The 16,140-nt window shown below is 35.1% G+C and overlaps 1 protein-coding gene across 10 annotated transcripts in view; it reads right to left on the bottom strand.

Annotated features, from left to right (window-relative positions):
* Positions 1-15,809, bottom strand: part of LOC123536697 (sorting nexin lst-4-like) — a 58,311-nt gene extending 42,502 nt beyond the window's left edge. For 8 of the 10 annotated variants that reach the window (XM_045320058.2, XM_045320065.2, XM_045320064.2 and 5 more), the window contains exon 1: positions 15,780-15,809. In XM_045320058.2, coding sequence (XP_045175993.1) covers positions 15,780-15,794 — 15 coding nt within the window. In that variant the 5' untranslated portion in view covers positions 15,795-15,809. Of the gene's footprint in view, positions 1-9,032; positions 9,083-15,779 lie in introns of those variants that run through there. The other 2 variants (XM_045320062.2, XM_045320060.2) reach the window with 2 other exon arrangements.
* Between the last annotated feature and the right edge of the window lie 331 nt (positions 15,810-16,140).

Here is a 16,140-nt window from a genome sequence, read left to right as displayed (position 1 = left end):
GTTCCAGGAGTTGGAACTAGAGCTGGCCCAATTAGTTGGTAACTGAGCTTGTCCCTTTAGCTGGTTACTGAGCTTGTCTCATGAGTTGGTGCCTGAGCTTGTCTCATCAGTTGGTAACTGAGCTTGAACCATTAGATGGATACTGAGTTTGCCCCATTAGTTGGTAACTGAGCTTGTCCCATTAGCTGGTTACTGAGCTTGTCTCATGAGTTGGTAACTGAGCTTGTCTCATGAGTTGGTGCCTGAAGCTTGTCTCATGAAATATTAACTGAGCTTGTCCCATTAGCTGGTTACAGAGCTTGTCTCATGAGTTGCTAACTTTGAGCTTTGGGTCATGAGTTGGTAAATGAGCTTGTCTCATCAACTGGTAACTGAGCTTGGCTCATGAGTTGTTAACTAAGCTTTGCTCATGAGTTGGTAACTGAGCTTGTCCTATTAGTTGGTAACTGAGCTTGTTCTATGAGTTGGTAACTGAGCTTGTCAAATGAATTAATGAGCTGGTAACTAAGCTTGTCCATAGAGTTGGTAAGAAAGCTTTCCCCTGAGTTGGTAACAAAGTTTGTCCCATGAGTTGGTACCTGAACTTGCCCCATGAGTTGATAATTGAACTTGCCTTATGAGTTGGTAACAGAGCTTGTCCCATGAGCTGGTAACTGAGCTCGAAGTTCGAAAGAACTCAATTACCTTAGAGGTGGCTTCAACAGGAAGACATTACGTAGGTGGATGTATAAACAAACAGCCAGACAAGCAAAATACCACTCACCCAAAAAATATTGAACTGAAATTTCAGAAAGAGGTCAGCACTTATGGCTTTGAATTTGTTCTGTGTGACCCACAACCGATTGTGGAAATTGGCTCATCATGAACGATAGCTTTGATCATATCATCATCATGGCCCTATCAATATCCTGATTAGTTAACCTATTACTAATAAATGTTTGTCACTGATAACCTAAATGAAACAACTATACAGGATATACATGAATATATTGTTGTTAAAAACCTCTTATACATATATTAAACTTAAATATATTTGTGGCTTCAACCTGAACCTGCAAACCGGATATGGCAATGTTCCTAGTTTTATATTACGTTAGAACATGAAAACCTGTCACCAATATTGCATTTATAAAAAAAAAATGAAGAACACCTTACTACATTAATTTTGTAACTGTTTGTATCATCTTAAAAATGGCCATTTTTTGCTAATTTTGAAGGACCACATTCAACCATTAAATTTGGCTGCTTAAGCGCATGCATCTGCTTATCTAGCCTTCGAATTTGGCTTACTGTAAAATCACTGAATTTAGTGGGCATGAAATTTCGTCGTTTTGGTCAAAATGGCAATTTTGTGGGGATATGAATTTGTGGATTTCAACTTTTGAACATAAAATGAATGGGAAATTTACTTGTTCGTTGGGATTAAATTTCGTGGATTGACTCAACCACGAAAATTAGTCCCCCATGAATATTAATGATTTCACAGTATCAGGATGGCTTATGATCTGGTATTTCATAGTTGCTATTCCTGGGACTGCAACAGTCAAAAGTTATCACCCTGTCCTGAAACATCCTATTATAGATATACGTTGTGCATTCGGGCATAAATGTACTTTTAATATTGAACTAATCCAAGTAAAGGGGTGCTATAGTTTACTGAATATAATATTTTATACACAAGAGGACCATGATGGTCCTGAATCGCTCACCTGTTCCCATATGACCCAGTTTCGAGTATGACGTCGTTTTTTCTATTATTTGACATAGTGACCTAGTTTTTGAGCTCATGTGACCCAGTTTTGAACTTGACCTAGATATCATCAAGATAAAAATTCTGACCAATTTTCATGAAGATCCATTGAAAAATATGGCCTCTAGAGAGGTCACAAGGTTTTTCTATTATTTGACCTATTGACCTAGTTTTCAAAGGTACATGACCCTGTTTTGAACTTGACCTAGATATCATCACAGTAAAAATTCTCACTAATTTTCATGAAGATCTATTGAAAAATATGGCCTCTAGAGATGTCACAAGGTTTTTCTATTTTTATACCTGCTGGCCTAGTTCTTGACCGCACATGACCCAGTTTAGAAACTGACCTAGATATCATCAAGGTGAACATTCAGACCAATTTTCATGAAGATCCATTGAAAAATATGGCCTCTAGAGAGGTCAAAAGATTGTTCTAATTTCAGACCTACTGACCTAGTTTTTGACCACAGTTGACCCAATTTCAAATCTGACCTAGATATCATCAAGATGAACATTCAGAACAACTTTCATACAGATCCCATGAAAACTATGGCCTCTATAGAGGTCAAAAGGTTTTTTTATTATTTGACCTACTGACCTAGCTTTTGACGGCACGTGGCCCAGTTTCAAAACTAACCTAGATATCATCAAGGTGAACATTCTGACCAATTTTCATGAACATCCATTCAAGGGTATGGCCTCTAGAGATGTCACAAGGGTTTTCTATTTTAAGACCTACTGACCTAGTTTTTGATTGCAGTTGACCCAGTTTCAAACTTGATCTATATATCATCAAGATAAACATTCAGACCAACTTTCATACAGATCCCATGAAAAATATGGCCTCTAGAGAGGTTACAAGGTTTTTTCATTATTTGACCTACTGACCTACTTTTTGAAAGCACGTGACCCACTTTCTAATTTGACCTAGATATCATCAAAATGAACATTCTGACAAATTTTTATGAAGATCCATTCACAATTGTGGCCTCTAGAGAGGTCACAAGGTTTTTCTATTTTTAGACCTACTGGCCTAGTTTTTGATCGCACATGACCCAGTTTCGAAGTAGACCTAGATATCATCAATATGAACATTCAGACCAACTTTCATACAGATCCCATGAAAAATATGGCCTTTCGAGAGGTCAAAAGGTTTTTCTATTATTTGACCTCCTGACCTAGTTTTTGATGGCACATGACCCAGTTTCGAACTTGACCTAGATATCATCAAGGTGAACATTCTGACCAATTTTCATGAAGATCATGTGAAATATATGGCCTCTAGAGAGGTCACAAGGTTTTTCTATTTTTAGACCTACTGACCTAGTTTTTGACCGCACGTGACCCAGTTTCTAACTTGACCTTGATATCATCAAGGTGAACATTCTAACCAATTTTCATGAAGATCTTATGAAAAATATGGCCTCTAGAGAGGTCACAAGGTTTTTCTATTTTTAGCCCTACTGACCTAGTTTTTGAAGGCACATGACCCAGTTTCGAACTTGACCTAGATATCATCACGGTGAACATTCTGACCAATTTTCATGAAGATCTTGTGAAATATATGGCCTTTAGAGAGGTCACAAGGTTTTTCTATTTTTAGACCTACTGACCTAGTTTTTGACCGCACGTGACCCAGTTTCAAACTTGACCTAGATATCATTAAGATGAACATTCTGACCAATTTTCATGAAGATCTTATGAAAAATATGGCCTCTAGAGAGGTCGTAAGGTTTTTCTATTTTTAGACCTACTGACCTAGTTTTTGACCGCACGTGACCCAGTTTCGAACTTGACCTAGATATCATCAAGATGAACACTCTGACCAACTTTCATAAAGATCCCATGAAAAATGTGACCTCTAGAGTGGTCACAAGCAAAAGTTTACGCACTAACGGACGCACGGACGGACGACGGACGCTGCGCGATCACAAAAGCTCACCTTGTCACTTTGTGACAGGTGAGCTAATAAAAGGCACCAACCAATCGGACGAACTAAACTTGTCACCTTGGCGCAGTAGGTTAGAGTGAACATCGCATATAATTTATTATAGGTGTAGGTGTGGGTTCGAATCCCGGTAAAGTAAGACTTTTTTATTGATAATTATGTCCAACTGTTTTCACGAAAGAGGTTTTTAACGTTGATTCAGAAACAGTCACTGCCAGCGAATCTGAGGATTAACCTTGTTTATTTGTGAATTTAATTTTTTTTATATGAAATAAATTTTTAGAGAAAAAAAGTAACAGGAAACGAATGGGAAAACTGATTAGTTTGTTTTGGGTTTAACGCCGTTTTAACAGTATTTCAGTCATGTAACGGTGGGCAGTTAACCTAGCCATACAGTGTTCCCGGATTCTGTACCAGTAAAAACCTGTTCTCCGCAAATAACTGCCAACTTCCTCACATGAATTATCAGAGGTGGAGGACGAATGATTTCAGACACAATGTCTTTTAATAAATCGTCACGGAGAACATACGCCCCGCCCGGGAATAGAGCTCGCGACCCCGCGATCCTTAGACCAACGCTCTCCCTACTGAGCTAAGAGGGTGGGCAAAAATGAGGAAAAATAGTTCAAACAAGAGTGCAAGAATGTCACAATATACGCCCGTCACAGCAAATTTCTTTACTCTAGCACCTGTATTTGCAAATGGAATTTTAATTTTGTGGTTGTTTAGTAATAACTAAGTGTTTTGTTTTTCTAAGTCCACAAAAAAACTCCTTACCAGGTAGAGATACCTTAAAATACACCTAAAATTGGAAAGTAACATCTATGTTGTACCACAGAAAAGTGGTCTTGGTTTTTCCCTACGGTCAATTATAAAAAAGTTACAATATAAGTTATTTATAGTAACAACTAAGTTAAGTTAATCTTAAAAAAAAAAAAAATAAAAAAAAAAAAATAAAAAAAATAAAAAAAAAAATTGTAAGTCCACACAAAAATCTTTACCAGGTAGAGACTGGTCAAAATACACCTCAAAATTGGATGTAGCATGCATGTTGTACTACAGAAAAGTGGTCTCGATTTTTCCCTACGACTAGTAATGAAAAAGTTACAATATAAGCTATTTATAGTAACAACAAAGGGAAGTAATTCTAAAGAAGGGAACTGTGCACGACACTTCGTCTCATGATGGTGTATAATTGTGTCAAGTTACATCAAAATCCCTCCATGCATGAAGAAGAAATGCTTCGGACAAAGTCATTCTTGTATCTGACCTTTGGCCTCTAAGTGTGACCTTGACCTTAGACCTAGGGACCTGGTTCTTGCGCATGACACTACGTCTTGTGGTGGTGAACATTTGTGCCAAGTTATATCAAAATCCCTCTATGCATGAAGAAGAAATGCTCCGGACAAGGTTTTCATTCTTGTATCCTTTGACCTCTAAGTGTGACCTTGACCTTAGACCTAGAGACCTGGTTCTTGCGCATGACACTCCGCCTCATGGTGGTGAACATTTGTGCCAAGTTATATCAAAATCCCTCTATGCATGAAGAAGAAATGCTCCGGACAAAGTTTTCATTCTTGTATCCTTTGACCTCTAAGTGTGACCTTGACCTTAGACCTAGGGACCTGGTTCTTGCGCACGACACTCCTTCTCATGATGATGAACAATTGTGCCAACTTTCATCAAAATCCCTCTATGCATGAAGAAGATATGCTCCGGACAAAGTCATTCCTGAATTTGACCTTTGACCTTCAAGTGTGACCTTGACCTTAGACCTAGGGACCTGGTTCTTGCGCATGACACTCCGTCTCATGATGGTGAACAACTGTGCCAAGTTTCATCAAAATCCCTTCATGCATGTAGAAGATATGCTCCGGACAAGGTCTGTGGACGCCGCCCGCCCGCCCGCCAACCCGCCCGCCCGCCAGGGGCGTTCCCATAATACGTCCCGTTTTTCAAACGGGCGTATAAAAAGTAAATATTGAAGTCTAGGCAATAAAATATGATAGTACTTTTTGAATTATGATTCATAATACAATAAAAAGAAATTCTGTTGGGGTTTGAACCCACAGGTTGCGTGCACGCCATGTATCAGGGTCAATCGTACTTACCAATGCGCTGTGCAGTCTTTGATCGGAACTCGGCTAATTTCTTACATTACTTACCTATTTCTTACGTAAATCATCAGCCGAGATTATCCGAAAACCAGATCCACCTTAGTTAATGAACTCGCCCAAAGGTCATTTTTGAAGGTCAAAGTATATCTATATTTTGACTAATATCTGCTTAATAAAGCCCTTGTACACCATTCTATATACATGTGTTACCGTAGATACCCATGTATAATGCGCACCATTATCCAAAAATCCTGGGAAAAAAACATTTTTGGTCAATTTTGAGGTGGATGGAAAACGAAAGTAGAGTTTACATCAACACCGGTAATAAATCTTTTTTCCGCGGCGGAGAGCAGCATCGGTCTCGTGGTACTATCGATTTTTGTTTTCTCGAAAATAAAACCAGTAAAATATTGTTTTATTTGTTGTTTTACCTTTTTAATTAACTATTCTGAATAAATAAACAGCAGCTGATTCAATATTTCGGAATGGTATCTTTCAAAATGACATGAGCTTCTCAATTCAAACCAATAACAAAAGGTGTGATAATCTTTTTGTCACAATCAAATAGCCAGTAATTACCAGCAATTAACGTGTCACCTCGTGTCAATTATGTTGTTCACAGTTTGATCTCAGTAAAAGATAATTTTCGATCTTTAATTAGTATCATAATTTTTGTGATTTATTAACATTTCTTTAATCAAAATACTTTTAAATTTATATGAAATTAATTTTGTTTGAAAGAAAAATAAACCATTCGATCTTTTACAGAACGTAACGGCAATCTTAGATTTTAGCGGTGACAGTAAGCGCCGGGAGTAGTTTCCTTTACCAAAATGGCGAACATCGGTAACAAACTTGTTTTGAAGTTGGAAAATTGTCTATACCTGTGTATTACGCGCACCCACGATTCGGGGGTGGTCCCGGGGGTAAAAAAATGCGCATTATACATGGGTATCTACATTGTACAGTATGTAAAAGAATTAACTTTCATGAGCAAGAATTTTCTTGTTTTTTTCCAAAACACTGTATTGTGTGGGAAATTAATTTGTTGATTGCAACTTCACAAGATAAACTGGATGGAATTTTTCTTTAATTTCCTGGCACAATTCAAGGGAAGTTAGTCCCCTACTAATATAAATGCTTTAACAGTTGTTTGCTAGCTGAGATGTCAAATGAGCAGAAAAAACATTGAGTACATGTAAGTAGTACACATAAAATCATTAGAGAAACAAAATACAAGTTGTATTGAAGAAGAAAAAACATAGGAACACTTCTGTTATGTGGATCGTAAACTTTAAAGAAATACAAGGAATGAAATTTCTTCATCAAATGGGATTCCAACGTCAGTGTCAAAATAAGACAAAGAACTGGACCTAGAATTGAAGTATTACTAATATTAGATGTATTATCAGAAATGGCAATGCTGTTATTGCCAAAGTATTTCCTGTGCATAGATATATACATTTGTAAACAAAGGGGATCCAGCCAACAATTACTTCAGTGTAATTATGCAACAACAAGATTCCAGCAGATAATCTGTACATTACACTTCCACTGATGTTAAGTACTTCCTTCCTTGCTATATAGATTGCATAATCAGATTTAAAGCTGAGAATTTGACAGTGTATCCTGGAGATCAACTAAATTTCTACATGGTATATTTGGGGCATCCGTGGTTGAAAGGATAAGGTCACTTGCCTCTCACTGCTGTAGGTTTGAAACCTTGCCTGGGTAGGAGGATTCTTCCATGTGAGGAAGCCATCCAGCTTGCTTACAGGTCAGTGGTTCTACCCAGGTGTTTGCTCAAGACTGAAATAATGCAGGGAGAGGCACTAGGAGTCCTCCTCTACTATCAAAAGCTGGAAAGTCACCATAAAACATATAACTGTGTGACTGTCTATGTGTTATTCACTCACAAACCTACTCCAGCATCACCCTAAGAAAAACTGGTTTTTTACTATTTGCCTAATACAATCAACAACTTTGTCACATGTTTGATTATTTTAAGTCGGACAATTATATTTAAGCAACATTTTTCATGTTTTGTACATTCCGTTAGGCAAAAAGACATATTTTACACTTAGATCTTTATAAAGAATGCATGTTTAATTGATTTTATAAAAATTTGTAATTTCCTCCCTTTAAAATGAAATTATTCAAAAAGCTGAGTATTTCTTTTTATTTCAAAGAAATTTTTTGTTTTATATTTGCATTTGACATATAACTGGATATTTCAACAATCTCAACCAGAACTTGAGAAGGGAAGTTTTATCTAATTTCTAAATTCATTCTTTAGAAAGGCAAAAAGAAGGTAATAATAATTCTTCGAACTTATATTTTTGATGAATTTAAGCTAAATATAGCTTTTGTACTTTATGTAAATTTTGAAAGATAATAATGCAATAGACCTTTTATTTATACCATTCCAATAGGCAATAAATGTTTATCAAATTTATACTTATGCTAAAATAACTCCTTTTCAGTTGGGCAACCAGGATAGGAAAATCAAATTAGTAAAAATCTAACAAAAGTAACATGAATTTGGCGCTAAATGAACTCTAATAAGTCTAATGATCATAATTTATGTTAAAGTTTCCAACAAATTAGTTACTTGACCAAAAAAATCTGCCTAACCACTTATAATTTATAGAATAATACTACAAACTACTAACAGCTTATATTATTTTTTATGAACTATAAACAATAATTATATATACACTAAAATACTAAATTTCTTTCTCAATTTGAACCTGTAGGTCTACCCACTTCTGGCCCAAAATGAAAATAAGTTTATTTCTGTTAGAATTCCAATTGCTTTTTCGCACATAAATACACTGTTACATGGGCAGGGACAGTCTGAATCAAGTTGGATTTGTCTCCAGTAAAGTTGAACTATAAATGTACCCTTGCAAAAGTCATGTAAATGCAAGTATTTTAAGTATTCCGAAACCATCATAACCACCCACCTCCTTTTATCAGTCTTGAGTCTTTACCAAAGTATTTTTTGTTGCTCTTCAAGTCACTTTCATATATTCTGAAATAACTCACAGCTCTAAAGTAAGAAATTGGAGATATTAAAAATTCTATAACCTAGTTAACATTACTGTCAATGAAACAAACCTTTAAGTATCAAATTTTTCCATCTTTTTTTATGTTCGAAATTTATCTTTTTTTTTTAAAACCAGTATATATAAACATTTACATATTAGCTTACCTTTATCATGGTAAATTATATCTTTTCTTATTTACAAACATTATTTTCCATAGTAAATCAAGAGTGAAATTTGTGAAATGTAAAGTCAATCTTTACACACTTAAGATCAAACGATAGGACTATTATCAATTTATGTTACCATGTATTCTAGCTTAACACTTACATCTTAGCTCAGTATCTGATGTTAATTTCAAAACATACGAGTGTTTCAATGTAATATTCTATGATCAAACTATAAGAATCAATGTTATAAAATGAAAACCTTGGTATTTCGAAATCACTTTTCTATTAAGATCATGTGATACAATGTATCTGGGTATTTCTAAATGATACTTATGAAACTATAAATCAATACTCTGATAATCTGATTCATTAATGTTCGGTCAGTAATCAATCACTTAAAATATGCAGACGAGTAAAGAATGTATGAGGGGAAAAAACATGATATTAAAGCTACTCACCCACAGTTTGGGTGAACTTTTTTAACATATTCATTTCCACCAAGTTTGGCAATGTATATTATTATGACACTGAAAAATGATAAAGTGGGTGAAAACAGAACTTAGATATTGGAAACAATGCAAGAAGAATGTAAATTTTCTGCATTATTATTTCAAAGCGTTGAAATAGTTTACTACCTTCTGCACAATATTTTTGGTTATCTATAAGAATATCTTGCAAAAATCTTATGCCATAAGTTTGTACTACTAGTCACTTTCAGGGTACTCACTTTTTATAGGTTTTTGAGAGAAATTACTTTTCACTTTAAATGTGTGGGTTAGTCCCTTTAATATAAATTACAAACACAGAGTTTACTATATTTCAAAAGTTGCTAGTCCAAGTACAAAATGTACTTACAAAATACATTTACCGGTACTTAAATATATAATAGTCTAGTGAACACGGAAGCCAGCCAAAAAATGAGATGTTGTATATTTCCCCATAAAGATTTTTTAACAGAACTGAAGTATTTAACTATAAGTTTAAATAAGCAGAACATTCATTATTATTTCCATGCAACAATGACTTTTAACAGGTTGTGACACCTTATATTATAATTACATAAAACATGAAATCTAGAGGGTATCAGTGTTTTAAACCCGTTGACTTTAAACAGTCTATTAAAATACATGTACAGAAATATACTGGAACAGGCAGTTACAGTAATGCAACTTACATGTAGAGACTGCACAAAAAGACTGCACAAAATAGTATCATACCTTTACCAACTTCAAGGATATTAGCAATTCCAATGTGATAGCCCTACTTTCAACCTGATTTGCATCCATTATGACTATCCATTGTTAACCCTCCTCCCCAGCTAGCTTTTTACTATTTTAACATTTACTTTATAGCGCTCATTTTAACAACTTTTAACTCATTCCTTTAAGGAATGAGGCCAGGACCTTCAAGTGGGGGAGGGGGAAAGAAGCAGTTTCCAAGAAATAGGGGGATTTTGTCTGCAGAACTGTTTATCCGATGACTGACAGAGCATAGCTGGCAGAATGCAAACAGTGAATACTAAAAGATTTTATTTAACTTTTCTTCATGAAGTTGCCTTTTTGGACCCTTTCATAGTATACAATATATCAACACTAAGAAGTAAAATTTTCATTTTCAGATCTTTCAGATGGAAATTTTAACAAAATTTTGGAGAAACATGGGGGGGAAATTCTAAACTTCCAAGATGAGTGAATGGGTATATCTTCCCCTTTTTGAGGGGTTGCTGAGTTTGCAATGCGTGTTACTCTGGCTATGTTTTAGGAACTCACTACTTCCATGAATTCTAATATATATCTGTTAACTGTAAACCTTTTTATAGAAACTGTTTCTTCTTTAGCATTGGTTGTTGACTAAAGCCCCCACCTATATTGGATGAAACAACTTATTTCCAGTCAAGCCCATGACACATGAGCCTTAAGCTACAGTCACACATACGGATATGTCCGTGTGTTGAGGTACGGTGCAGATAGGATTAGTCTGTGGGTGTATAACTACGGAGCAGTACATCTTAGTACGGGAAAAATGGTGAAAAACAGGAAACAAACAAAACAATACAGGACGCGAATAAGTACGGATAGGTACGAGGTACTACGTTGAATTACGTTTAACTGCGCCTTGCAACTTGCCCAGCGCATGGACAGGTCTGCGGTAAACTACGCTGAACTATGCTTAAGTACGAGCAGCCTCGGATAACTACGTTCGGCTACGGCGAGGTACGTACGTAACAGCATGGATAACTACGTTTAAGTACGTTTAACTATGGATGAATAAGGTTCAGCCAAGTTGGACTAAAGTCACGCTCAAATGGCTATTGTTCGCTCAAACTTTTGTGCATGTTCAAAAGTTGGAGAAACTTGCAAGTTTGGAATAAGTTTTGAATACGTTTTGACCACGTTTTGGTATGGATTAATTCGAATGACTACTCTGAGGTACGGCTCAGGTATGGATCGATATGGATTACTACGTTTCTGACCGTAGCTAGACGTAGCTATCCGCGCCGTATGTGTGACTTGGGTATTACTTGCTCTGAAAACACTGTGCACCTAGACTAAGTGTTGTTAATGAGTAATGGCTCTACAGATGAATTATTAGAAAACATGCACCAGAAGAAATGGTATTTATAAAGTATGATTATCCACCTGAAGTAGCAAACTGGAACAATTTGATATAACTGTTAAAGCAGTATTTTTATCCACAAAGTTATCATAGTTGGCACATGTAAATGCTAATCTTGCTTCTTCTTAGGTTTTCTTTTTCATTTTTGTAAAAACAGAAATACATCAAACATAATTTCAATTTCATTTTTTCCCTATGATAGGACAGTTATTTGCAGCTTTAGCTGTTTTTACAGCTAAAAGTTTTTGAAATTGAAAAAAAAATACTTGCCCAATTTACAGAAGCTGAGCGCTTTAAAAAAAACTCTGACAATTTTTTCAACCCAGATAAAAAGTCTGGTGCAAACAGAATCATGTGTATCTGATACATTTGTAAAATGACAATTATTATAACTGTACTTGTTTGTTTTAGAAAAGGAATTTGTCTTCAGACATTCTAACACCTACATCACAGTACATGTATGCATTTAAGCCTGGACATAATGTTCATGTAGTATAAAGATTCAAGAGTCATAGATGTCTAATTTTTAACAGATTCTTCTACTATTTATTTATTATTCCCAGAAATGACATCAATTTTGAAAACTGGCAAACAGACCTTGACTTTGAGATGCAAAATACTGGTAGTATTTCAAAACTATTGTTGTTGGCTGTAATACCAACATTGTCACAATTTGTGCATCTTTGTGATCAAACAATGGCATGAAATATCACACCTGGGCAAATACATCTGTATGAATAATAAGTATGTGCATATATGCAAAGGTGTGTTTATAAATGAAATATAAAACAAAAGAAGCAAGAGCTGTTGAAGGACAGCAACATTCAACAATTCAAAAGCCTTGTAAGTGAAAAAAGTTTTAAAAAAATGAAAACAAGTGCAAATTACAATGAGATAACAATTTTAGTTCATAAAACTCCCATCAGATCACAGATGAAAACTCATAAAAAAGGGTCATAACTTTATGAAACAGCAAAACAGAGCAAAGTTACAGGGTTCAAATTTAAGCTAGCATCCTTGCAAAATGCGAGTACATTTTGAAAAATGCGAGTGACTTTTGCCCAAGCTCGCAAAATTTTGCAAGTTCAAAATCTCAAGTAGAAATTAAGACAGTTTTAATATCTTTAAATTTTAGTTTGATCTGCTGTAAATAGGCATTTAATGATGATGTTTCACACAGTATGCACCGACTGAGGACGTTTTTACATAGTGTGTGGACTGTGCAGATTTTGATTACGCAACATAGTAACTACCTGTATGCATGCGCACGATATTTGATGGAAAAACCGTGTCTTGTTCTACACACACTTACCGGTAGTGTTATGGAGGACAGAGCATTGTTTCTCCCTAAAACGGCTGAACAAAATTGCGACTAAATTTGATAAATTGCGAGTTGAATTTTTTTGTACTCGCAAAATTTTGTAAGTGCAAAAAAACTGTTAAATTCTAACCCTGAGTTATGGAATCCATAAACTGCATGTCATAACATCACAGTGAATAAGTGTGTGAAGTTTCAATCTGAATCAATTTCCAAATGTGGTAATTCAGGTACCAACTTACGGTACATATAAGAATTTAATAAACAATTACTAAGTATAAAAAGGGGGATAACTTTGTAAAATATGGAATCTGTTCAGGGTTTGTCAGATGATGTCAGATGATCACAGTGAACAAGCATGTGAAACTTTCATCATTCATTACTACTACTAGTACTACTACTAGTGGTTAGTAACATACTGAGAAACCACTTTACATACAAATATAACCAAATCGGGAAGCCAACGCAGATAAATAGATGAGCGCAACAGCTCTACATATTCTTAAAAAAAAGCGAAAATCTAATCAGTTGTTTTATAACCAAAAAACAAACTAATGTCTCCTCAGAAACATGATAATTGCCTGTGCGTCACTCGGGACCCGGAGGCATTTTCCTTTGATAATCCTTCCTCTTACCATTCATTGCCTACAGTAAAACTATGTCCACGATAAACATGTGTATTCAAAACAAACACTCGCGGTCATGCCCTCCTACCTTTGATCTTCTGCTAAATCCCGCCCTTTATCCAGTGGACATGCCTAGCTGATTTTTCTTTACCAGCAAGTTACGTCATGGCGAGTGCACATAGGTAATGAGAATCAATGAAGTGTTAAGATTAATTAATAAAGCGTATTGATTGTGTACTGTCAAAAAGGCGCCAATTATTAAATTATCTGTATTAAAGCAACCAGCTGATTACCGAGCATGTAAAAAGTGCCCTGCAAGATTTCTTCATGCAAACTTTAAATTAGACCATTGTTTTGTGACCAAACCTTAATTTCAACAAGAAAATCCACAAATTTTAATGAATTTGGAAAGCAAAAATAAGTTTAAAATGTCCGTTCACGATTCTTACACCTGACGACATATGCAATTTTTCCAAAATTCACTGAAAAAAATGACTTTCAATGTAATTTTTTTATGAAAAGTAGCATCATTATTTGAGGAACTATCTCAGGTTTACCTTAACTGACCAAGTTAAGTGAACAAAAACAACATTCAGACGACATTCTGAAAGTGTACCAATATCCGGATAGTACGTTTTGGATACATTTTTACAGAGTGTTTTAGCACTTCTGTTAAAAAATAGAAATATTGATTCAGAAGAAAAACCTCATCCAATTAACACGAATTTTGATAAATATTAATTTACAATATGAGATTATATGACCTGAAACAGACATTGTTATTATGCTGTAACATGTTCTTGGTTTTATTGTTTTATTAGCTATTTATTACGTAGTATTACTATATAAGAAAATATAGTCAATTGTATCGACGTGTTGGGACAGGACTCCTGTATTTTGGAAAAGGACCCTTCAAAATATGGACCCAAGGGTCCTGGGACTCTTGGGTTTTCAGGTCTAGTGGAACCCCTGATATGTAAAAGACAAGAGAAGACATTAATTATAGAATTCAACTTTTAACAGAGTACGTGACAGTCGTTTTGGTGTGACACTCCGAAAGGCCTAGATATACACAAGAGCTAACATGACACTTCAAGTGTGAAACAGAAGTGGCATTTAGTATGATAGAGACTGCTTGAGTGTACATTAAACTGTCTCTGACAGCTGTGTAACCTTGCTGCTGTGTGTAAAATTAAAGCGTTAACTTGTGAATAATTTTAAAATTGTTTTCTTGAAATTCTTCACAAATAAGTATAAAATACACAGAATGGCAACTGGCTGTAATCTCGCGTGAGCTCGTGTCAGAGCGTGATTCGGCGTTATCTTACTAAAAACAAACATCGGCGAGCATGGAGTTACAATTTGTACCTTTAAAACTACATTTAAAATACATGTTAGCTTCTAAAACAAAATTAGTTTAATGTGAAATGGTCTTAAGACACGAAGTACACGGGTTTTTTTTGCCATCGAAAGAAGCGTGGTCATACGGTGATAATTATTTTACCAATGAATAATTGCTTTCGCATACAAAATGGCGCGTGGAGAAAGCGCTACTTCCGGTAAACGAGATCTCATTTTTTTGTCACGGGAGGTTGGCGATATTTGCTCTATATGCCTTTCAAGTTGCCAATCTATTTATTTTTATAGTTCTTTGTTCTTCACAAATAATCAGAAGGTTTTTTTTCTCTAAATTTTCTGTAATATACCCATAACTGTGCTCTAAGAATGCATTATTATACAGTCAAACTTAAAACAAAAAGGCTACAACATAATTTAATGGATGCCACCTGCAGAAAATAAAAATAGAATCTAGTGTGACTGGTTTGGTAGCCAGTTTATACTTCATATCAGACTAGGATTTGAACCCTTGATTCCTTAAAACTTTGCTACAAAGGCTTGACCAAAAGTGCAGCCATATATTTTACCCTACTAATGAAATGTTTAAATCAAGCATTATATCATATTTTTATCCAGATGATTCATATGTACCCCACCCACCGATTTTGAAATATGGGGGCGTTGTTTACAATTATTTTGAAGAAACTTATATAACAAAAATATCAATATGTCAATTTAATGCAGAGTTTGAGACTGTATTCTACTGGCAATACAGATATATTCCGGTAAAACTACAGCAAAAACTTTGAAAACAATTTTAAAAGTTTGACAACTACAGTAAAGTACCTGAACTTCCGCCATTTTGTTGTCAGCTGATTCATGCAGCGCCACCTTCAGGACACAAAAATGTAAACAAATGCACGTGTCAGCTGTCAAACTGTAAAAGCGCGCCAATAGTAAATTAACGTCTACTTCATTAAGAATAACAACTACTTTTAAACCAAGTGTTTATCCACCAAAGTCATCTGGCACAATAGCATGTAAAAAGGCAAAAGTACGGCAGGTTTGATAACGAAATGCAAAATAAAATAAATAGGAATTTAAACTAGATCTACTTCAAAGAAGAGATATCTACGATAAAGTGGCAAAGATACCATAGTAACAAACAATCAAAGAATTAAAATATCGCTCAAATCAGTTTTGAAAT

This window comes from Mercenaria mercenaria, chromosome 17 (assembly GCF_021730395.1).
Source record: "Mercenaria mercenaria strain notata chromosome 17, MADL_Memer_1, whole genome shotgun sequence".
NCBI lineage: Eukaryota > Metazoa > Mollusca > Bivalvia > Venerida > Veneridae > Mercenaria > Mercenaria mercenaria.
This window is presented reverse-complemented; position numbering and strand designations above follow the sequence as displayed.